At 30.5% G+C, this 24232-nt stretch overlaps 2 protein-coding genes across 2 annotated transcripts; both read left to right on the plus strand.

Moving 5' to 3' along the window:
• Window positions 1–5787: 5787 nt before the first annotated feature.
• On the plus strand, window positions 5788–8641 carry LOC114166252 (ER lumen protein-retaining receptor 1-A-like). Its single transcript, XM_028050965.1, has 6 exons — window positions 5788–5965; window positions 6206–6408; window positions 6866–7006; window positions 7093–7173; window positions 7667–7794; window positions 8602–8641. Exons 1-6 carry the CDS (start codon window positions 5788–5790, stop codon window positions 8639–8641), a joined length of 771 nt encoding a protein of 256 aa, XP_027906766.1.
• Window positions 8642–20875: 12234 nt separating this feature from the next.
• On the plus strand, window positions 20876–23235 carry LOC114166502 (ninja-family protein 3). Its single transcript, XM_028051245.1, has 2 exons — window positions 20876–21802; window positions 22393–23235. Exons 1-2 carry the CDS (start codon window positions 21301–21303, stop codon window positions 22980–22982), a joined length of 1092 nt encoding a protein of 363 aa, XP_027907046.1. The 5' UTR covers window positions 20876–21300; the 3' UTR covers window positions 22983–23235.
• The last annotated feature ends 997 nt before the right edge of the window (window positions 23236–24232 follow it).

The following is a 24232-nucleotide window of genomic DNA, read 5'->3' on the forward strand; positions in this document are numbered from 1 at the left end:
GATACAATTTCAAGCTATGTAGAACCGCTCAACTTCTTCCTAAACTTAATTTTCAAATCTTCAATCATTTCATCAATCACTTCATATCCTCCTACCTTTGTACTTTATTTTGATCTTCCATTTTGGCACTCATCTTCATCCAAGCTACAAAGTTCGTCATCATTCTTGCTCCAGGTTTGCCTTTCGGTCTTCCATTTTTATTTCTTATTCGTATGATGAATAACATCCCTTGGTTAGGTAATGGATTATTGCCATCGAAGATGAGTACTCGAGTCATACTGACTTAATCAGTCAAGGAGAATTTTTTGAGGAACCTAACTCTGCTCCTCTTTCCCTTGTTCCTAGCCGTAAAGTTGAAATAGCAAAACTCAAAGTTAGGGATTCTTCGAAGGTCACTAAAGAACCCCTCAAAAGGGGTAGCAGAAATAGGTTTCCTCCCATTAATCACCTAAAGTACTTTTAGTTTCACTGAAAAGTTGTGACCTTTACCTCTACTTTCCTAAGTACCAAGTAGATAGAACGCTTTGTGTTGTCCTTTAGTATTTGTTCTGCTATAGTGGCCGAGTTTCTAGAAATGGAAGCTTGTGATAAGAGTGATACAATATATCAAAAACCTTTACCTGATACTACCGACCTCACCTTAGTGTATGAATTTATGTTTAAAACCTAAATATCATATTTCCCTTGTCTAATTTTGAGTGTCCTATGTTATCTACGATGTGATTAGCGTCAACTCAATTACACCCAGTAATTGGGCATTTCAAAAGTGTTTTTCAATCCTATGTGAATATCTACACATAACACACACTACTAATAAATTCATCTATTTTAATCAACTAAAGCATGGTCAGAAAGTTGGGGGATTTATGTAAATGGTTCCTAATATGGGTCTTTTTTTACTGTATATACCCAATCCAAGGGTTTTAAGAAACAAATTGTCAAACTGAGATGTGTTGAATCTGATAAGGAACATTGTTTTTTCTTCTACCCCGACAACTCCCCGAGGTTTTCACTATAGTGGCATAGACCCAGAAATTTTAGTTATAAGGTCGAGCACTACTTGACTAAATAGGAGGAGAGGCACATACAAAGCAAGGGGCTCCTTCGACTGATAAGTAGTAGGCCGCTCCTTAACATTCCCTTTGTTGAGAACCCAACTACATTGTTCTTGGGTAGCTATCCATAGGTTAATTATGCCTTCTTTTCTTTGAATAACTATTTTTCTAATTACGGTGTATTTTTATGCAATGATTAAGGGAAAATTTTAAGGAGACAAATATATATATATATATATATATAGAGTTTGACAACTTTTAAAATGGAAAACAATATTTTACTAATATTCACTCTTAAAAAGATAAAGGTAAAACGTATGCAAAGTCATGGTGATTTATGAGTATAAGAAAACAGAATTTTTGCGTTGGCCAACATTTGGTGCTAACATGTAAAAGTCGACATTAAATATTTGTTAGTGCCAGATTTGTTAGTTTTGAAATGGTTGAAATGCTAAGAAGGGGGGGTTGAATTCGCTAGTTAAAAATTTAGGCTATCTTTGTAAGCTAAAAACCACCTTTAATTGAATCAATTAGATCACCAAGTTAGGATGCAAACAGTACTAAACTGTATACTTTCAATCGATCAAAAACAATGTTAATCGATTGATTTTACTAGACAGATTTTGTTCTTGTATAATCAACCGATTGAAACAGAAAAACAGTCGACTAAAATACTAGGAAAAATGAGGAAATGCAGATTCGAGTTTTAAACCAGAAACAGTGCACAAGAATGATCAAGACAGGTTCTAAATGATTATGCAAACATGCTCAATGCTGCAGATGCCATGAAAACATGCAAGAACATGAAAAAGATGATTAAAACACAAGTTCTTTAAACTTTAAAATGAATATGCAAGAGAGAAAGGTTAGAGAAGAGAGGAGACCACAAGATTTTTATACTGGTTCACTCAAACCTGAGCTACACCCATTTTGTCATGGCATTCTGAGCTTGACTTTGAACTATTTCAAAAGATTTACAAAGTATCCACCCTTTCAAAAGACTCTTGAATCACACAAGAATCACACCAGCACAACAAGAACCCTCTTGCAGACCTAGAAAAGCACCAGGCACACACACAAAGCTTGAGAAAGATCAAACCTCGTGGTAGCACAACCCAGCCTACCACAAACCCTTTTCTCCAAGCTTCAAACCAAGCCAAAAGCTCCAAGAATTGATCCAAGATCAATCTTCAACTGTAACACCCACGGATCCTCTTGGGCTTACCAGGCATCCCACCTGCCACCCTCAAACCGGTTGTGTTAGGTTTGTAGCCCAATACACCCCAACCCATCACCCTTCTCCGTCTATTCATACTGGGTGGGTTGTTGCCAGTGGGAATCGAACCCCCAACCTGACCTTTAACACCTCTGGCTCACCAGCAGATGCCAACTGGTAGCATCTGCTGGTGAGCCAGAGGTGTTAAAGGTTAGGTTGGGGGTTCGATTCCCACTGGCAACAACCCACCCAGTATGAATGGACGGAGAAGGGTGATGGGTTGGGGTGTATTGGGCTGCAGACCTAACACAACCGGTTTGAGGGTGGCAAGTGGGATGCCTGGTGAGCCCAAGAGGATCCGGGGGTGTTACATCAACTGCTGCAAACTGTATGATCACGAAGGAGAGAGTTTCCACAAATTTCCATAACAAATTCGCGCTAAAAAATATTAACAAACCTCTCTTTCGAAAATCACAGCTTTTATAGTCAAACTGTTACGAAATTCAACAGGTTGATTCCCAAATCAATCAGTTGATTTCACTTGACATAAGTGAAATCAGTCAATTAAAAACTAAATCAACTGATTGAATTTGTTGTAGTTTAAAACTACTACAGCCAACATTTTAACCTGTTAAAAAACCATTCAACAGATTAAAAGAGACATTTTAACCTGTTAAAAAACCATTCAACAGATTCAAAGACACACCTAAGACCAAATACATCTAATTAATGCTACAAGGTCTAAAATATGAATTACAAACTTCAAATACACTTTCTTAATGATGTAACTATGTGGAGAGCACATGTTCCAGCCTTGATCAACATTAATATCATCAAATCTCCTTTCCTTCATCAATGTAGGCTTCATTCCAATGGTAATGACTTCAAGATAGTTCAGAAGAGCTTCATTAAATCTTCATCAAGTCTTCAAGATGCATACCACCTTGGCTTCACATGTCAACAAGATTTGCAACCCATGAATATGAAGATCTAAAATCATGGAAACTAATTCGTTAGCGTCGGGTGTTGAATATGTATGTACGTTAACTTAGCTTATGTGATTTATAAATAATTTTTAGATTAAATTTTAAATTAAAGCATTCTAGTGTTAGCTTGACTGATGTTAATGCATCTTTGTTTCAAAATTTATTTAATTACTTACTTTTCTTCGCTCAAATCAATCTTATAAGTGGTATCTTTTATTAACGTTGACCAAACATAATATTCAAAACAATATTAAAGATCTCATATTCTTCAGATATATAATTGAGATGATAATATATATTCATGTATCCTATATTAGTTTTATAAAGTTTAGTTATCCATTTTCTTTTAAACCTACATGCAACTTCTTAAGTTAACACACCTAAATTCATTTAATGAGTTTGATTAATTTAAAATTAGGTTAATGGTCACTAATTTATTTTTGTTGTCCTTATACAAATATTTTTCATGAAGTTTATTACGTTTCTATCTTTTATTTTCTTTTTTGAGCTTGTGTAGTATTTTATTTAATTGGTTTCATGCAGTTTATTGCAAAAAAATTGGATTCATGTAGTATTTTTTTTAAATCTTTAAGCCTAATTTCTTTTTTGTGATTGTTATTATTGTTTGTAAGTTATAAACATATATGGATACTAAATGGAAACAACTAGACACATGTGGGAACTAAATTGAAATCAAGACAATGACACTTGACAGATACCTTGTCACGTGTCACTGACAATACCACATGTCACATCAAGGATTTGACACGTGACAATTTTATTTTTTTTTAAATTCAAAAAAATAAATAAAAATTAAAAAAAGTTAAAAAAAATTAAAAAAACCAGAGGCTGACACGTGGCAAGGTACTTAACGGCGTTTGTAAAAACTTAACGGAATGTACTACATATTATGAATTTGGGTACTAAATTGACACAAACTTAAAAGTGGGTACCATTTTGAAATTTTGCAACCAAACTGGGTATGTTCCGAGTAATTAAGCCTTATATTTATATTATATATAATATTTATTTACTAGAAAATATATTTATATTTATGAAGTTTTTATTTATAATTTTATATATATAAAGAAAATTTCATTTTTTTTTCCAAATTTACTTATTTATTCTTTATCCTTTATAATATAATTTAACAGTTTTTTATATATTTTCATTAAAACTATTTTAACAGTTTTTTTTTATTCATTAACAACTATTGTATTTTTTTTTCTTCATTTATTTTACTTTATTTTTAATAAATATAAATTTATTTTGTAAGTATATTAACTTAGTGTATAATTTGAATAAAATTTTATAATAAAATATTAGTCTAAGTGAATTTGATTTTTCAAAAAATTAAATTTAAATAAATCAGATCATAAATTATAAGTTTAAATAATTAATATCTTAAAATATATTAAATTTTATAAATTTAAAATGAAAAAAGATATATTTAATTAATATTATTTAAAATAATTATACTTTAATTACATAATTTTTGAAAATATTTAAATAAAAATTACTAACAATAACTAACAGAACTCAAGATACAGAAAAAAAATAAATGTTATGATGATATTAGTAAGTTATATTTTTCTAATTTTAAATAACAATTTGAATTTTATTTTAACATCATTTTTTCTTATTTACATTGTATTTATTTTATTGTGAAGGGTAAAATAATTTAATATATTAAAAATAAAAATTTATTAAATTTTATCAATTACATCATACACAAATTCTCACAAATTTTTCACTCACATCCACTTAAATCAAACTATCTTTCTCTCCATCTAAATACTCTCATCTTCAACTCAAATCAATACAAATCTATTCTCTCAAATCCATACCCAATCCAAACACATCATTAATGATTTTTACAAAATTGGAAACATTTTTTATTTCATTAATTTAATGTGTTGACCTCTTTGTTCTCATGTTCTCCTCATTCATCGAAAAAAATTACTAATTACTAATTTATTTTCCTAATAATATATTATTCAATTTAATTGAATGAATGGAATGCTTTATAATTTAATTTATTCTTAAACAGCTGTTTTGACTCATTCTATCTATTGTATAAAATTAAATACACATACATCATGTACTCAGGTCAGAAACAAAGTTCAAATAATAAAATTATAATATTTGAGGTACCACATTAAAAAAAGTCAACTATATATAAAAAAAAACAGTCAATTGACTCAACTGTCAAACATTTGCGTGAGAAAATTTTCCTTTGTTCTAAAAATGAAAAATAGTATATTTTTCTGCCAAAACAGCACTAATGTTGGAACCATCCCCTTTTGACTCCTCGGAACTTTCCTTAAATTCCTCAGTGTCTTCATTTTGAAAAAGGAAAGAAATTTATGGTCACATTGCATGCTCTCTGGGTCAGTGTCTCTTCAAAACACCTTTTCTATCTACTGAAATTCCTCTATAATCTAAACCACTCTAACAAATTTCTGTCCACAAAACAAAGTTTTTGAACCAAACCCACATTCTGATATTAGTGATCTTTTGCTAAACACAAATGGGAGCAAAGAGTAGAAATTCTGCAGTGAATGTTTTGTGTGAAAAGTTGAAGAAGCTGCCAATGAAAGTGAAGATCTTTTTGGGGGTTTTGCTTGCTGTAATTGCTTTGTTGGTCTTAAAATCCACCATTAGAAGACGCTTTTATTTCTTCTTAGCCTCTCAAGTAATCCACTCTGTGGGGCTAATAGCCCTCACATACAAGCTTTTTGCTCTCAAAACCTGCTCTGGTAATTTTCCTTTTCATCATCATTGATGAGTATAATTAACTCTTTCGTTTCAATAACGTTGTTTATCATATGTATCACATATTTATAAAACAAAAAAAGAACCAACCAAATAAATACTTTCTTCTTTTTTGGTGTATTGATATGGTTCCATTGAATCAAGTTCTATAATTCTAATTCTAATTCAATTTTCAGGTTTATCACTTATTACCCAAGAGCTCACAGCTCTATTCCTTACAGCAAGATTATTAAGTCGCAAGTTTAATGTACATAAAGTCCAATCTGTTATAGATTTGGTATCTCTTTCTTCAACATTAGTGATCATATGGATGATAAGATTCAAGTTGAAGTCATCCTATATCAAGGAGCTTGACAATATGAAGCTATACTTTGTGGTAAATAAACTTAACTACATATCATGTCACAAGTTGCTTTGTATTTTTGAAGCCTTTATTTTTCTCTTTCAATAAATGTATATTTACATATCATGTTACATGTTATCAGATTATTCATTAATATTTAGTTTCATTGATATGTATATATCTCGATACAAGAAAAAGTGTCTTGGAGATTTCACATCAACTAAAAATAAGACAAATTTAAAACATACAAGTAGATAATCATGATGATCACTCCTTTAGTATTCTATATTGATTTTGTCTAAATGCGTTCGATCTATTTTATTTTATCTGTAATGTTAATTTTTTGTATATGATAATCGGAAACTTGAATTCACTATCTCTCTTATCCTTCCTTCCAAACCTACTGACATAATGATTTTCATATTTGCAACGAGTGTGTACATAGACCAAAACAAATGTAGCAATAACATCTACTAATTCTGTGTGCTAGGTGGTGCCTTCTGCAATCCTTGCAACACTAATCCACCCTTATATAAATGGATGGAGAATTACTGGATTCTTTATGGCATTCAGTATTTATCTAGAAGCTGTTTCTGTCATCCCTCAACTTCGTTTTATGCAGAATGCAAAGGTTGCTTCTCTATACTCAGTTACAGTTTTTTGTTTCTTTATATGTTGTCAGTTTCAGAGCACATGTTTTAACTCGTATGTTTCTAGATGATTGAAACATTTACAGGATATTACGTATTTGCTCTTGGTGTTTCAAGATTCATGGCACTGGCCCATTGGATAGTTCAGGTGAGATCAATTTTTACTTAGGTTTTCTAGATATTTAATAGAGTTAAATAATTTTTTTACCTTAATTTTCAATAAAAATTATAATTAGTATTTCTTTAAAATTTTGATTTGATTTAATCTTTCATCTTATAATTTAATATTTTAAACGTATTTTAATATAATATTTAAATTATTTATACAATTTTAACATAATTTTATTTTAATATTAAAAAAAACTATTACGAAATACATTTGAACATTAAAAACACACATTATCAAAAAAAAAAATACAAATTGAATATTATATAAATAATTTATAAATTTATTATCTTATGGTTGAGTCTCTTCTAAAAATCTATCCATATGCGAAAACATTTTGTATTTGTAATATCTTAGATCGATAAGGTTAGATCGAAGCTTTCTGTAATTATTGGTGAACTTTGTAAGTTTTTGTTAAATATTGTGTCATTTATTAACCCATTAAATAATGTATAATGTTTGTAATATTTTGTAGATTTGTGACACGAGAGGGACATTTTTATTTCTGGCTGGTAGTGGCTATTTCTGGTTTTTGGCAGCTTTTGTTGCAGAGATAGTTCAATCGTTCATCTTGGCTGACTTTTGTTACTATTACACAAAAAGGTACCTCAATTTTGTCTCTTAGTATTTAGAATTTATATTTGATTCTTCTAATGAATATTTGTATTTCATTCTTCTAATGAAAATTACACTAAACAATTCAAAAGTCGAAAGCAAATGCACAGTACAGAGTAACATGAATAAAAGTAAATGATTATGACGGGATTGTATACAGGAATCACGGTTGAATATGGATAATATCCATTTATTACTAAATTTTAAAAAAATATTTTATTATTTATTTTATTTATCAAGTATTCGTAAAACTAATACGGATTTTTATATAGTCGGAAGTAATATTATGAATATTTTTATATCTTATTTTAATTTTTTTCAAGAATAAAATTATTTAAAATGTGAATTTGAATTTTAAATATAATGTAAAACAAATTAATCAATAAAATATTAATGTAAATAAAGTTTTTTTAAAAAATTAAATAAGTTGTACTAAAATATAAATTTTAAATAATTAATTTTTACAAAACAAAATTTAATTTCATAAATTTAAATAAAAATATATAAAATCAAATTTTTAAATAATTTTCCATGATTAATATTGATCACTTAATAAATTTAAAAAGGAAATATTCAATGGAGATAACAAAAATGCATATTGATACCTATACCTCATAATAAACAGATAATAAATATCAATTATTTATAAATATTCATTAATAATATTGATTTATCCATCACAATGAATATATGTAAGTAGAGATTTTTTTTTGTCATTTTTAATTGTAAAACATATGCAAGAAGCAAGTGTTTACTGTGAATGATCTATATCATTGTTATTTTTTTCATTTGCAGCTTCATCCAAGGGCAACTTTTGAAGAAAATGCCTATTTAAGGTTGATGCTTGTTGTATAATTTTGAGTAAAATTGTATTTTTCTTCTTAGTTAAAGATATAGTAACTTTGTTTGAGGCTAGTTGTCTTAGTCTTAGATTCTGCCTCCATTTCTTTAATCACATTACTCTACAACGTTCGAAGGATGGGTTTTAAACATGTAATTGGAGATGCATTTCAAAATGGAAATTTGGAGCTTTAGCTATGAAATTCTTCTTAAATTTTAAATAAAAGTAATATATATATATATATATATATATATATATATATATATATAAGTAAGTTTCTTTAGGTTTTTTGAATTTTTTTAATCGTTAAAACAAGACTTGGTATGTGTTTTTTAAAAGCCAATACAACATTATGGAAACTATAAAAAAAAAAAATAGTCCATGACAATAAAAGAAATAGTTGAAGAATTCTCTTAAGAAATATATATTGGAGATGTCTTTATAGCCTTCAACTTTTTTTAAAAAAATCACACACACACACGATAAAACAACAATAGCAAGACAAATGTGATGTGCGTCTTTAGAATAATTAAAAATTTGTTAAGGGCAAAGAATACTGAACTGCACTGAACCATTAAAAATTATATTGAACTAAAAAATAGTTCACCTGAACTGCACTGAACTGAACTGTTTTTTTGTCTAACAAACTGAATTGAACTGCATTGCACTATAATATGAATAATATGAACTAAACTATTATAAACTGAATTGTTGTACAAACTGTACTATTTTTAAATTGATCTGCACTATTTTTGAACCGTTTTTTAACTAAACCACATTAATTTTGAACCAAATTGTACTATTTTTTAACTAAAATGTATTTCATCATTTCAATTGTTAATAAATTATTACATCAATTTAAATTGTTGAATTTTTTCTTTCAAATTTTTTTTATTGTTTTGCTAATAAACTTAACAAGTATATTAATAACGAATTAAGTTAAAGTATTTTCTACTATACTTATTCATGTATAATAGTTTGAAATTAATGTTTTTTTCAAGTAAAGAGTATTTTATGTATTTACAATATTTTTAAATTTAAATAAAATATAAATTTAGTTAAAACACTATATATTTAAAATTATAAAAAATATATTTGAAGAAAGAAATACATAGATAGATAAAATAATATAAAATTATATATAATATCTCATGATTTTGTTACGTACTAAAGCGATAATAAAAATAAAACTTAAGATATTATTTATAAAAATTAATTCTCCCACTATTATACCCTCTTCCATGAATAATAGTAATTATGTGATAAATAAGAAAAACACATTTTCAAAAGAAAAAAAGAAAACTATAATTAAAAGAGACAGATTTTATTTTGTGTTCGGTATAAAAAAAATATTTAGAAAATAAGTGTTTGAAGTATTAAATTTTCTTTATCATACATAATTACATTAATTAATATAAATTATATATAACACTATTTTTTATAAAATGAAATAAATATTACAAACTATTTTTTATAAAATTAAATAATTAATATCAATGAAATTATAACTTATAATATAACCATACAATTGTTACTTAAATATATTATTATAATATAACCTAAAAAGTGTTACATACTTTTTCTTATTATTGTACATGAAATGAAAAAAAAAAAATCAAAGAGCAAATTTTGTGCATACTGTACATGAGATGAGGAAATACAATGAGTGTTGTACATTACTAGTACTAGCTAAGCGTGAAGCACCGAGAAAAAACTAAAATGCAGTTCATTTCAGTAATAAAACAGATAACTCATTTAAGTTTGGTTTTTAAAAACTGTACCAGACAATAGTATAGTTCAATTTTTTATACAACCAATTCAGTTTATTCTAGTATAAAATAGGTTAAATTATACTTTTAGTCCCCATTTTCGTAGCAAAATTTGAATTTGGTCCCTTAATTATTTTTTATATCAATCTGGTCCCTATTTAGGGAAATTTGACCCAATCAAGTCCTTTCCGTTAGTGGTGGAGTAACGGTGTTAATTGGAGTGCCACGTGTCAGCTTCTGGATTTTTTGAATTTTATTTATTTATTTTTTATTAATTTTTTAAAATTTTTTAAAAAAATTAAAATTTTGCCACGTGTCAAGCTGACATCGTGCCACGTGTCACTGTTTGGGAGTTGTCATTTTCTCATTCTCAATTTGGTCCCTGTATTTTATTTTTTGTCTCAATTTAGTCCCAATTTTTGTAAAAATTGTGCAATTTTATCCCTCTCCAAATTGAAACCAAATTTAATTTCTATATAAATATGCACAAATATTTCTATCAAAATTAATATTTTAAGTAAATATTTTTAACAAGATTAAGTTTATTTTAATTTATATTTTACGTTAAACTTTATTTAAAATTGTTTTAAAGTTGTTAATAGAAAATAATGTTAATAAAAAAATTAATAAATTATATTGATATTTTATTACATTATACTTTAATATTGTTTTTTATTTGAATTTATATTTTAAATAATTGCATATTTTTAAAATGTGTAAAATTCAATAATTTCTATACAAATATTTTAGTTAGTATAAAAATAACAATTATATAATTTCAGAAAAATTAACTAGTTTATGTAACAATAAAAGATAAATAAATTTAAAATTTGAAAACAATTTTAAGTAAAATTTAATGTGAAACAAATTTAAAGAAACTTGGTTTTATTGAAAATATATAATAAAAATATCAATTTGAATAAAAAAATCAAATTTAATAAAAATATTTGTATAACATTTTATAATTTTTGTTTCAATTTGGAGGGGGACGAAATTGCATAATTTTTACAAAAATTGGGACTAAATTGAGACAAAAGATAAAATACAGGGACCAAATTGAGAATGAGAAAATGACACCTCCCAAATAGACACGTGGCACGATGTCAGCTTGACACGTGGCAAAATTTTATTTTTTTAAAAAATTTTAAAAAAAATCAAAAAAAATTCAAAAAAAAATTCAAAAAAAAATTCAAAAAAATCCAGAAGCTGACACGTGGCACCCCATTTAACACCGTTATTCCACCACTAACGGAAAGGACTTGATTGAGTCAAATTTCCCAAAATAGGGACCAGATTGAGATAAAAATTAATTGGGACCAAATTCAAATTTTGCTACGAAAATGGGACTAAAAGTATAATTTAATCTATAAAATAATACAATTAACTGTAGTACAATACAATTAAATTAATTATGCCCAGCCCTACTTGAAACAACAACACTAGAATTTTTGCTCACCTCATCTATCAAAACGTCAACTACTTTCCAATATTAATACTACCTCATGAATATTAGACCCCATGATCGAAGGATTCTAGTTGAGAATCTTATTATCTTTAGGTGAAATTAGTCGAGATGTCCAAGGTATTGACCTACGTGTCCTCGTCCAACCATTATAATTATAATATAACCAATGTATTACCAATGTATTACACAACCATTATGATTTTATATATATATATATATATATATATATATATATATATATATATATAGTATATATGTATATATATGTATGTATATATATATATATACTATATATATATATATATATATATATATAATCTTTATTCACCTCATATGATGAAACAACAGTAGTAAGACAAATGTGATGTGCGTGTTTACAATGATTAAAAAGTTGTTAAAGCATGATATTCACCTATATGTGAAACAACATCATAATTTGTACTCATCTCATCTATCAAAATGTCAACTACTTTTTAATATTAATACTACCTTATGAATAATATTAGACCCATAATCAAGGGAGAATCTTATTATCTTTAAGTGAAATTAGTCGAGATGTAATGGGTATTGACTTAGATGTCCTCGTCCAACCATTATAATTATAATATAACCAATACATTACACATCTATTTAATTTAAAATTGTCCTATCTATTTAATTTTAAAATTGTCTTTTTTTAGTTACAAAGATTCTTTCTCAACAAACTAAATATTTTGATGCTGAAAGTTTGCTTTGCATCGATGATTATATGTTGTTATATTTATATATATAGTTAGAACCATACTTACAAGTATTTGCTGAGTGTAGTTAAGATGACATCAAATCTTAAATATTAATGTATTTAGCGTAAACCTTATTAAAAAGGAAAAATAAATGTTATGTTTTATTAAGGTACAATAATGTTGATTTATATATTAGTTAGAACCTAAAAATTATATATGAAGTTAATATAAAGAGTACATATACTACCTTAATTTATAGAAAATGAGAATGAATTTTAATATATATTTTTTAGAATCATGTGTTTATCTATTATGTATTATTTACTGGTCTTCTTTTTTAAGTAACAAGTTACATTTATTCGCCGTTACAATGTGTATGTTTGATAAGAATGTTTGTATATCTTTCATATATACCAATGATATAGTATTTAATTAAAAATTAACTGTACAAGCAGAAGAATACATATGATGTCACAACTATTATTATTGTATTGTTATTACTTCTAGTATTTAAATAGATAGATGATATTACTACAACAAAAATTGTTTTTTAAATAACAACACAAAATCAGAATTGTGAGTTAAAAAACAAAAACAGTGAATAAAGTTTAAACAACAATTTTTTAAGTGTAGTCTAGGTGAGCAATTGTAGATAATAAATCACGGTTTTCAGTACGACAACAATTTTAAAATCGTTGTTTAAAATTCTCATAAAAGATAACAGTTTTAATGTACGTGTTTTTTAAAATTTCACATTTTTAACATTGTGAGTTCTTGTCGTTTTCAGTCTAAAATCAAAAGGAAGGGAAAAATTCAAATTTTTGTGTTTTTCAAACTAGATTTTGCATTTTCAGTCAAAAAATGAGGGAGAGAATATTTCTAATCTAAAAGCTTTAATTTTTAGTTTATTTTAGACCATATTTTTATGGATTAGCCCACACTTTCTACAAGCAACATTTATATAAATGTTGCTTAAGATCACTTTTAAGCCATGTATACAAAAATGTTGTCTTTATTATGTTTAGACCACATTTTTATACCCGTAATCTCGTTTAGTGTTGTTTAAAGTTATTTTTGTTGTAATTATAATCAACCTATCATAATATATCATTGAATATAAATGAATGAAAACTTACAGGGTTAAATTTTGTTTTTATCTTAAAAGTTTAAAAATTAGAACTAGTCTTTTTTGTAATTTTAATCAATTTAATTTTTTAACTTTAGAATTATGTGAATTTAGTTTTTTTAACCAAATTTTATTAAAATTATTTATGGTTTTAAATCCATTTCATGATAGTATTTAAGTTGTCTACAAAATTTAACAGTTTATCCTATCAACGTTAGTTAAGAAATTATATAAAACACGTTTGAAACATCAAATAAATTTAACAAAATTTAGTTAAAGAAATTAAATGGTATAATTAGTCGCAACGTACCCAGTTTCGTACCAATGTGTCTAAATGGTACCCACTTTTAACTTTGCATCTACTTAGTACCCAAATTAGTTAATTTGCATCAATGTGGTCCATCCCGTTAAGTTTTCAAAAACGCCGTTAACAGAACAATGACGTGGCATTGCAGAACGGATACGTGTCAATGAGAATAATTGTACAGTGGCAATTGGTGGGTAACATGTCATGCCCTATTTCAATTGATTGTCCCCATTCAAAAAACCCTAATTTCACATTCCCATCTTCATCTTCTTCTTCATTGTTGGATTGGTGCAGTGACCGGGAAGTTTATTTGCTGCAGGGGTAAAGTCGCTGGCAAATAGGGAAATGTCGCGTGATTTTAGTCATCTATGGTCGTCTTGTTCGTGTGGATCACATAACCACAATGTTTCTTCTCCTGCTACTGTATCTGGGTCAGTGGGTGGAACACCACATTGCCATTGCGGGGAGATTGCAGTGTTAAGAGTTGCAAGAACAGTGAAGAATGGTGGAAAACAATTTTGGGGGTGCCCTCACTACAAGGTTTGATATGTGACTTTTATTTTCGTTTGGGCTGAGTTTTGTTGTTGAAAATCATTTTTACTTTGTTTTTTGTTAATAGCGGACTGTTGGTGAAGATTTCAAAGGCTGCAATTACTTCAAATGGTGCACTGAAGATAATGAGGATGAAAGAGATGCAACCATTGTTAGACAAAGCCAAAGAATACGTCAACTGGAGAGATAGTTGATTGATTCCGAGAAGTGGCTGATGTACTTATTTAGGATAATTGGGTTGTTGGGTTTAATTGTCATCCTTCTTCTGTTTGTATTGTTAAAAAAATAGATTAAGGGTTCATTGGTGAATATGGTTTGATGTTCTTGTTTTGTAAAATCCATGAAGGTTTAATTTTTTGAATGATTGAATATGGTTTGTATTTGGGTATGTATTTTGTGTTTAATGAAGTTGTAATGAATGGTTATTAAATGAATTGGAAGTGAAATTGTTGGTGATGAAAAGTGTGTTCAACTTGTGGTTACATCTTAAAATTTAATCTCCTGTAATTAATTGGATGCAATGAACCATAATAGTAAAGATGGATGAAAATGCATTCATTAAAGAGGAAGCTAATATCAAGTGTTGAGTACATAAGTTGGGCATATCAAAATAATTTGTCTTTAAAAATAAGCCCAATATAAACCAGGTAGTCAATTACAAATTACACTTTAAAAAACAAAAACAAGGTCCAAATTCTTCAAGAAAAAACATTCAGTTTGTGGATCATGGCTTCCATACTGGGCCCCTTTTAAATGCCAATTTTGGTCTCAGATTTGTACGTGGAGGTGGTGCCTGACTTTGTTGTGTTGCACCCAGTTCAATTTGAGTTGTTGGAATGGTTGTTGTACTTGGTTGCTGAATTGGTTGTTGTGGTCCAGGAGGAGCTTCTGTTGGGGGCTGAATTGGAGTATCATTTGCTGCTTCAGTTGTAGACTGGATTGGGGGTTGTGTTCCAGGACTCTCAGTTGGTGCCTCAGTTGGTGTGTGAATTGGTTGTTCTGTTCCAGGACCTTGTGTTGGTGGTTGTGATTGCTGACTGCTCCCAGTTGGTGGCTGAGTTGGTGGCTCCTTTGGGGCTTGTGGACAACCATTTCTTCTATGACCTATTTGTCTGCATATCCCACGCCTTTTTCTAGTCCCACCCTGTCTTAGTTGTGTAGAATCTTTACGCAACTCCCAACTCTTAAGTCTTCTCTTTTTTTAGGTCTCCCTGGCAATATCCTCTTTGGTGGGGGAAAAACATCAATATTTGAATTCATCTCCCAAACATTAGGTCCATTGACTGGATATATCAGTGGAATATATGTTTCCTCATATGTTGATGTCAAAAACCAGTGAGGTATATGTTGTTCTACATTAATATTGAGGAACCTCATAGCAGTGAGCGAGTGGCAGCAGGGAATTCCCGTGATTGTCCATTTTCTACATGTACACTCCAATTTTTCTAGGTTGACCACGAACTTGTCACAAGTCATGGACACGTGGTTAACATCAAACAATTTCTCTCCAGCCCAACTACCAAAAGAACATATAACAGTTAAAATCTGAAATATACACATTAAATAACATCATATTTTATGTAAACATAACTAACCAAGGTATCCAATATTTTGTCTTCTCTAATTCGTTATCCAATTTATTTTTGATTTTGGGGCATATGGAACCTTCAACCTTTTTAATGTTCACTCTATTTTTGGCCTATCTCTTCATAAGATAAATCCTAATGTCTTCCATCATGGTGATGATTGGCTTACTTCTTGCATTGATGATTGTACTGATAAATGCCTTGCTCATATTGTTCACCAGTGTGTCACATATTGCCTGCCCTGTGAACCTGGACCTAAACCAAAATTTGTCACACCAAAACAAAATGAGTACATAAAACTTAATATTGTTCAATCAGAAAAGCATGAATAACTTGCCTTGGAGGAATGGCAATAAGATGTTTAAAGGCATCTTCATTCAACTCTTTCATGTCTCTCATTGTGGCCTTCCATGCTTGAGGGTGAGTTCCTGCAACTGCCTTCCATAACAGTCTTTTAAGGTTTTTGCCAGATGTGCCTTACACAAAACCTTTGTTCAACATTAGGTATTAATTCTTGTAATGCTGGTAGTAGTCCCTGTATAAATTAAAAAATAAATTATGAAAGCTTGCACAAAATATAGCTGAAGACATTAATATTAATGGTTCTAGAGATGCTTACTTTTTGTTGATCAGACATGAAGGTTATTCCCTTGCACACTTCAACCCCATCAAGGTCATCCACCAAGAGCTCTAAAAACCAACTCTACGTTTCTTTATTCTCGACTTCAACAACACAATACGCCAAAGGAACCATTTGATCATTACCATCTCTTGCCATAGATGATAATAATTCCCCACCATATTTGCCTTTTAGGAAACATCCATCTAACCCAATGATAGGCCTACAACTAACAAAGTTGTCCTTAGAAGCCTTTAAACACACATACAGTCTTTTGAAAGTTTTCTGTCCTTCATTATCATCTACACTGACCTTCACAGTAGATCCTGGATTAGACCTTAAAAGTTCTTGGGCATAGTCATAAACAATTTTATATTGTTCCCTAAATGACCCTTCCACATTCTTGTATGCCATTTTTTTTGCTCTATGGGCAGTTGCCCTGAAGATTCCAATATTCCATTTTCTTCCAACTCTGTTTTGAATATTAGTAAGTTTAATATCAGGATTATCTCTTATGTTTTTTTCTAACCTCTGACTTAACCATTTAGATGTTATCATCTTGATATTAAATTCCCTCACCTCCATGTTCCTCATTTGTTGTATGTACAGCCCCATCAACCTCACCTTCATCATCCTCACTTTGAACCTGTACACCCTCATCAACCTCACCTCCATCATCCTCATTTTGAACCTGGACACCCCCCTCACATCACCCTCAGGATTACCCCCAGAATGACCCTAAACATCACCCTCTTCCACAACAGGATGATATTCTAACAGATTCACTACCTCAGCTTCATCTACTTTGTGAACCACATACAAGTGTACTTGACCATTAAGAGTGGCAATATTCACCATATGACATGCCCCTCGGTCATCAGACAACAACTCTAATCTACCCTCCAAAATAGATCCTCCACCCACTGCATACCACATCTCCTTCACATTTGCATAACCTATCTCCTTCAGAATACCCAAAATCTCGAAATAGCTCCATCTATCTAGGTCACATGCCAAAATACTTAATTGTCCAACATATTGCAGTGACTCATTGCTCTCAAACCTCCCACCATGATGAAAAACAACTTCGAAATGGTCGTCCATACCGACAATAACATATAAATACTACCCTACGAAATACCATTTTACCCAAACAAAGAAACACAAATTACATTTTTCATACCACTATAACACCAACAAAAGCATGAAAATAGACAAAAGCATAATGGGGGACCATTTTTCGTGCCCACAAACACACTTCATGGACCACCACCGTCAACGGAATCATAAAAAATGACAACCACCGTCAAAGAAATCATAAAAAATTACAACAGCACCGCATAAAACAATTAAATTAATCCAAGCACAACATTCAACCACTAACCCTAAACCCCACCATCTCAAAAACAAATAATTCAATCAACGACAAATTAAAATGGTTTGCACACCTGGAATCCCAAATAGTTGCCACTTTGATGTCAATTACAACTTCAATTTCGTCCACAACGCACGAAATCGCCAAAATTCATTGAACCCTAACTTCACGACAGCACTCCTCACTCGAACACAACCTTCCAATTATGTTCCCAATTCGTCCCCTTTTACTTTTCAATTTCCTATTACGCAGCACTGTTCCACATCACACACCACTCTCGTGCCACATAATAATTTTTTTTCCTACTTAACTGGTCAACACGATCAGACGTTATGTTATTTAACGTAGTCAACGAAAAGGGACCACATTAATGCAAATTAACTAATTTGGATACTAAATAGATGCAAAGTTAAAAGCAGGTACCATTTAGAAACTAGATACATTGCGACTAATTAAACCAAATTAAATTGACATAATTTTAAAATTGAAATAATTTTAAAATTGAAATACTAATTTGGGTCAAAATTTTGAAGAGAAACCAATTTTCAATCAAAGTTAAGAAGAAAAACATATTTAATAAAAACTTATATAATTTTATTAATTTGAAAAGATTAAAATGTATGGAAAATGAAAAAACAATTTTTTTATATATATAAAAAAATAATCTCTACCAAAATTATATATAACATTTTAAAATAAAGAAAAGTAATCAAAACTTATGATAGTAACACACAAAATAATTTACAATGAATGTGCTGTTGATAACTTCCAGGAAATGAAAGTCGAGAAGGTTGAAATAGTGACAGCTAGAAAAGCTCTGGCACTGTGTCACATATCTGCCACCTTTGTTGGTATGCATTACTTCACATCGCCCGAGCAAGCACCACGTAACGTACATGCATACCCCATTCCCTTCATTCCTTTGTCTCTTTCCTTACTTTTCCACCTCAATCATCTCTCTCCTGTCCCACATCATCACTTTTTAAATAATCTTTCTTTTCAAATTTTAATAATTAAGTTAAATATATTTTTATTTATTTGAGTTATTTAAATATAAGTCCTCTTTGTATCATTCTATCATTTTTTATCTTAGCTAGCTAATTATTTAAAAAAAATATTAAAAGTTTAATGAAAAATAATCAACTTGTATTTATTTCATCATAGTAAAGATTATAAATTATATTAGCGATCATTATCATTTTTATTATCTTCATTAAAAACATAAAAATATATTTAACCATTTTTGTGATTGAAATTTTAAATTTTAGTGAAAATAAATATTAATAACAAAATTAAAATGGTTGTCCGAATTAAGTAAAATGACTTATTTTGAGAAAAAAATAAAAGCAACCAAAAGCAGAACAAAGTAAATGGCTTTAAGTTTTTGTTTACATTAGGAGTGAAGAGTGAAGGAATGGAAAATGAAGAAAAGGAAGATAAATAGAATACAAATAATCTTTTTTTATATTAGGAATTTAAAGAGACCAAATGAGTGATTTAAAGCAATAGTGATTGTTTCGAAAAAAAATAAAAAATATATCGTAATTTAATAATTTAAAAGTATCAAACTACCCTTTAGCCAAACACTTGTTGTTTATGTATCACAAGGACACTTTTGATGAATCAGTCTTGTATGACTTTGAATCCATATTTGTTATTTTAGACAACAAAGATGGTGTTATAGGCCATAGGATGTTCCCTTCCATTTGAAGCCTTTTCTTCATGCACAAGTACAAACAAAATGCTTCTATTTATAGGATTGGGTCGTAACATGATGTGTCTAATTTTAAAATGAATTTAAAAATGAAAAATATTCATGTACATAAAAAATAATAATTAATATTTGACATATATTTAAAGAGAGAATGAAAAGATATATAATTTGATAAAAAAAAAGAGAAATAAGAAGAAAAAAGTATACATTTATTATTATTCTTTCTAAATTATCTACAGTATGAAGTGACTTTAATAGAGTGCTTTGAAAATTTTTGCTGTAATTCCTTTGATCGACTTTATACTATGAATATCAAACAACACTTTTTGCTTTTCATTTTTATCATTACCAAATATAAGGGTGATGCATTTATATCACTTTCAATACAAAATAAACCATATTAAAAAACATTTAATTTTCTTATATATTATATATCAAGGTCTTTAATGTTTTTAATAATTGATAATAGAAAGGAAAATAAAATTTCCCAAAATAAGACAAAACTATTTAGAAAACAACATTTTTTTGAATTTTAACCGCAAACAAAACAAGAAGAAATATTTTACCTTTAATCAATTATTGAGAGACATAATGGATTAGGCAGATTATCCATAACATAATTGATTATAAATATAAATAATGTTTTTACATTTTTATATTGTAATAATAGTGATAAATAATTAAAATTCAAAAGGAAGTAACGGTTTAAAAGTTAAAAGGGAAGCAGGAAGAGGAAAAGAATGGTGACGTGACACGTAGGTTTGTTTGATGATGATGATGATGATGTGATGAGTAGTGTAGTAATAAGAGTACGTGAGAAATTCCCTCCCGAAACGTCGACGTGTCGCTTTCCTTAACGAGTCCCAATCAATCTGGGTTCTCGTAACGTCACCATCACCTTAAAAACCACTCTTCACGCTTCACTTCACCACCCTCCACGTTTCGCCCGACCAAAACCCCACACCCTGTGCCCCCTTCAACACCTCACCTCCTCCCGCCACGTGTCCCTCCCTTCCCAAGCGGCACCACGCTCTCTCCCCCGCCTCGAGATTCAAGCAACGCGCCGCTAGAGATTCGCGCCTCCCTCTCCCTCCGCCACCTGTCCCTCCTCTGCTCCCCCTCATCGCCCGCCACGTGGCTCCCTCCGAACCTTCGCTAAACAGATTCTCATTCTCCGTTCCTCGATAAGAAAGGATTTAGCGGTGCACCCTTCGTTAACGCTCCCGTTACGTGTCGCTAACCGCCACCCCTGCCTTCTCCTCTTCCGCCACGTGTCCCTCCCTTCCCCCCTAATCACATTAATTCATTTTCCGTTTCTTTTCCAATCCAATAAATCGCGAATCCCTCGCCCACCACTCTCTTCTTCTCATGTTACCGATTACGAAAACAACCATTTCGAATTACCTTTCTCACAAGCCATGGTTGAAGTTGAAGAGGTAGAGCTCGATTTGGCGCTCTCCATTGGAGGCTCCTTCGGCAGGCACACCGTGCACACGCCCCCACCGGATTCCAAACCCGACTCCTTCACGCGCCTCCCCGTCGACCCGCACGACAAGCGTGAGATTCAAGCGCTGCGGAGAATGGAGGCCAAGAAGAAACGAGAGCAGAAGAGGGAGCGCGTCAGAGAGACGGAACCCGAGTGGGAACAGGCTTTTAAGAAGGAGAAAACGGAATGCCACAACGCCGTTACCGCCTTTGCCCCGTGGAGAACCGCCGAACCCTTCCGCGTTCACCAGTTCGCCCCGGTCCAGTACTTGCCGTTGAATAACGGCTTTCCGTTACCGTGCTGGGTCGGAAGCCAGAAGAATGCAGGCGGAGTTGACGGCGGTAACGGCTGTGATAAGAAAACGGCAAAGTCTAACGGCTCTTCTAAGTGCAGCTCTTCTGCGGTTTCGGATTACCAAAGCTCTTCTCGTGAAGGTGAATAATTATATTAATTATCCATTTTTAATGTAATATTTGAGTTTTTTTTTTGCTCTTCTACGTTTATTCTTCTGCCCGTAACAGTATGCATGGACCTGTAACGATAGAAAAATGATTCATTGACTGATTTCAGTTTGATAGCTGTGTAAAGTAACTGTTGTTTGAACATTTGATGCTGTCAAAGGTCGAATCAAGAAAAGAAAAATTGTGTTGCAGTGTTATGGAGTTGCATTTTTTGGTATCTGGGGTTGTTTGCACATGCACATTAAATCGATCATCTATTGTGAATTTTAATTTTGTTTTGAAAAATTATATATAAATATCGAGAATCACGGTCTCATACATCTTTAGAACAGAATGCAGATCAACCTTATCCACTTCACTCAAGTTGGGTCTGTGAATTTGTTTGAATAGGAAAAGTTTCCATTTTTTTGTTTCAAAAACAGACAAGGCGAATGCCATGAAAAAGAAGAGGAATTTTTAGATGTATGTTATTGTAATGTTTGGCAATTTAAGTTTGAATGAACATGTAATTTTGATGTTTAATCGGATATATTTTAACGATTGTTGCAAACATGTTTTCTCAGATGGGGGAAGCAGTGATAGCCACAGCCATTCAGTTCATTCTTTGGCAGAGCAACCCCATTTGAACAGTTCCAAGGAAACAAGCATAGGAACCCAACCTGAAGAAAGTGCTTCTGCTTCGTCTCACCCCATGAAAGCCAAACAAGGAAACAACAACAACAACACCACGCAGGAAAGAAAGTACATTGCAAAGGAAACTCAACGGAAACCAAACCCATCTTCACCTGAGCATATGAAAATCAAGCAAGAAGCTCCCACAAGCCACGAGGTTCCAACAATGGCAGTTGAGAACAAGTGTTTGTCGAACGAAAACTCAGGCCCCTTGATGGAGGCGAAAGGGGAGCTGGGAAAACCTCCGAAGCCTCTCTCTCACACCTCTTTACTCCCTCAAATGCCGTATGTGTCAGCAAAAGGGAACAATGGGAAAACTGTTCATGGGTTCTTATACAGATATAACAAATCTGAGGTTAGCATTGTTTGTGTCTGCCATGGAAGCACATTTTCACCTGCTGAGTTTGTGCAGCATGCAGGGGGCACAGACATCACACACCCTTTGAGGCATATCACAGTAATTCCTTCTGCCTTGGGGTGATTAATCCTTTTTTTTTTTCTTAGGCTTTTTCTCAGTTCTATATCTAATGGCGTGTTTGGAAATATGTTGAGATGTTTAGAGATTCAAGTTATATCATTAGCTGGAACAAACACTCTATATGAGAGAGCTGCAGAAGAATTTGATTCATCTGACTTATGTTATGTTATGTTTAGGCTGAGTATATATTTTTGTTTCCTGTTTTAGATTATTTACATTATATTTATTTTGGTAAAGTATGCTTTTAGTTGCCCAACACTTTCAAAATTTTATATTCTTTGTCTGTTTTAAGTTTTGTCGTTATCAATCATTAAAATATTTTTAATTAGGTTATTTTAATTGGTTTACTATAATACGGTTAATAAAAATATCAAAATATTAAAATATAATCACCGAGCATTAGGACTGCCTTCGTTACCATGGTTATTAGTCGCACACTATGAGCAGCAGCCCAAATGGTGAAAGAAAACTTAACTCGTTTTAAGATATTCCCCTCCTTTCGTAATTACTACCGTTAAAAAGTGTTTTCTATAATTAAATTTAACTAAAAATAAATTACCAATCTTAAAAGTTTTATACATAAAGACGAATAAAATCATTCATGATGACACATATATATAATTGTGTATAGAAATAATGTAAATATTTTTTTATTATGTAAGACTTAATTTCTTACTTTTGTAATTATGGCAAAAATTTATTTCTACAAAATTATGGTATTTGTCTTTAGTAATGCTTTGTCGAAGAGTTACTTGTTGAGGCTTCATTACCCTTTATTTTATTTCCTTTGCCTTTTTTTTTTCTATTTTCTTCTCTTTCTTATTTCATTCTTTTATTGGTTAACCTTAAATTCTTGTTTACCTTGTATTTAAAAACTTATTCTTGATAATTTCTTATATATACGACGACGAGAGTCACTTAAGAAAGTGCATCCACCTAAAGGTGTTGTGTTGAGGTTGCTACTAAGAAAGTGAGGCTTTTCTTTATGATTTAAGCATTTAAAACAATGGATCCATGGTTTTTTACTCCATTTCTTTTATTTATTTAGATTTCTCAACGAGACTCAAATTCTATCACTGTTTGGAAGGAGAATTTGTTGGTGATATTTTTTTATCTAATACAAGTTTTTTGCTTTTCGGTTTGTTTGTCTTAACCTCTTATTTGTGTGATAAGGTTGTCCAAGTTTGTGATAAGGTATTATAGAAAGATGTATTTTAATTCGAGGTTTAACAACAATTTGATAGACGCAAACA

This window comes from Vigna unguiculata, chromosome 10 (assembly GCF_004118075.2).
Source record: "Vigna unguiculata cultivar IT97K-499-35 chromosome 10, ASM411807v1, whole genome shotgun sequence".
In the NCBI taxonomy this organism is placed as follows: domain Eukaryota; kingdom Viridiplantae; phylum Streptophyta; class Magnoliopsida; order Fabales; family Fabaceae; genus Vigna; species Vigna unguiculata.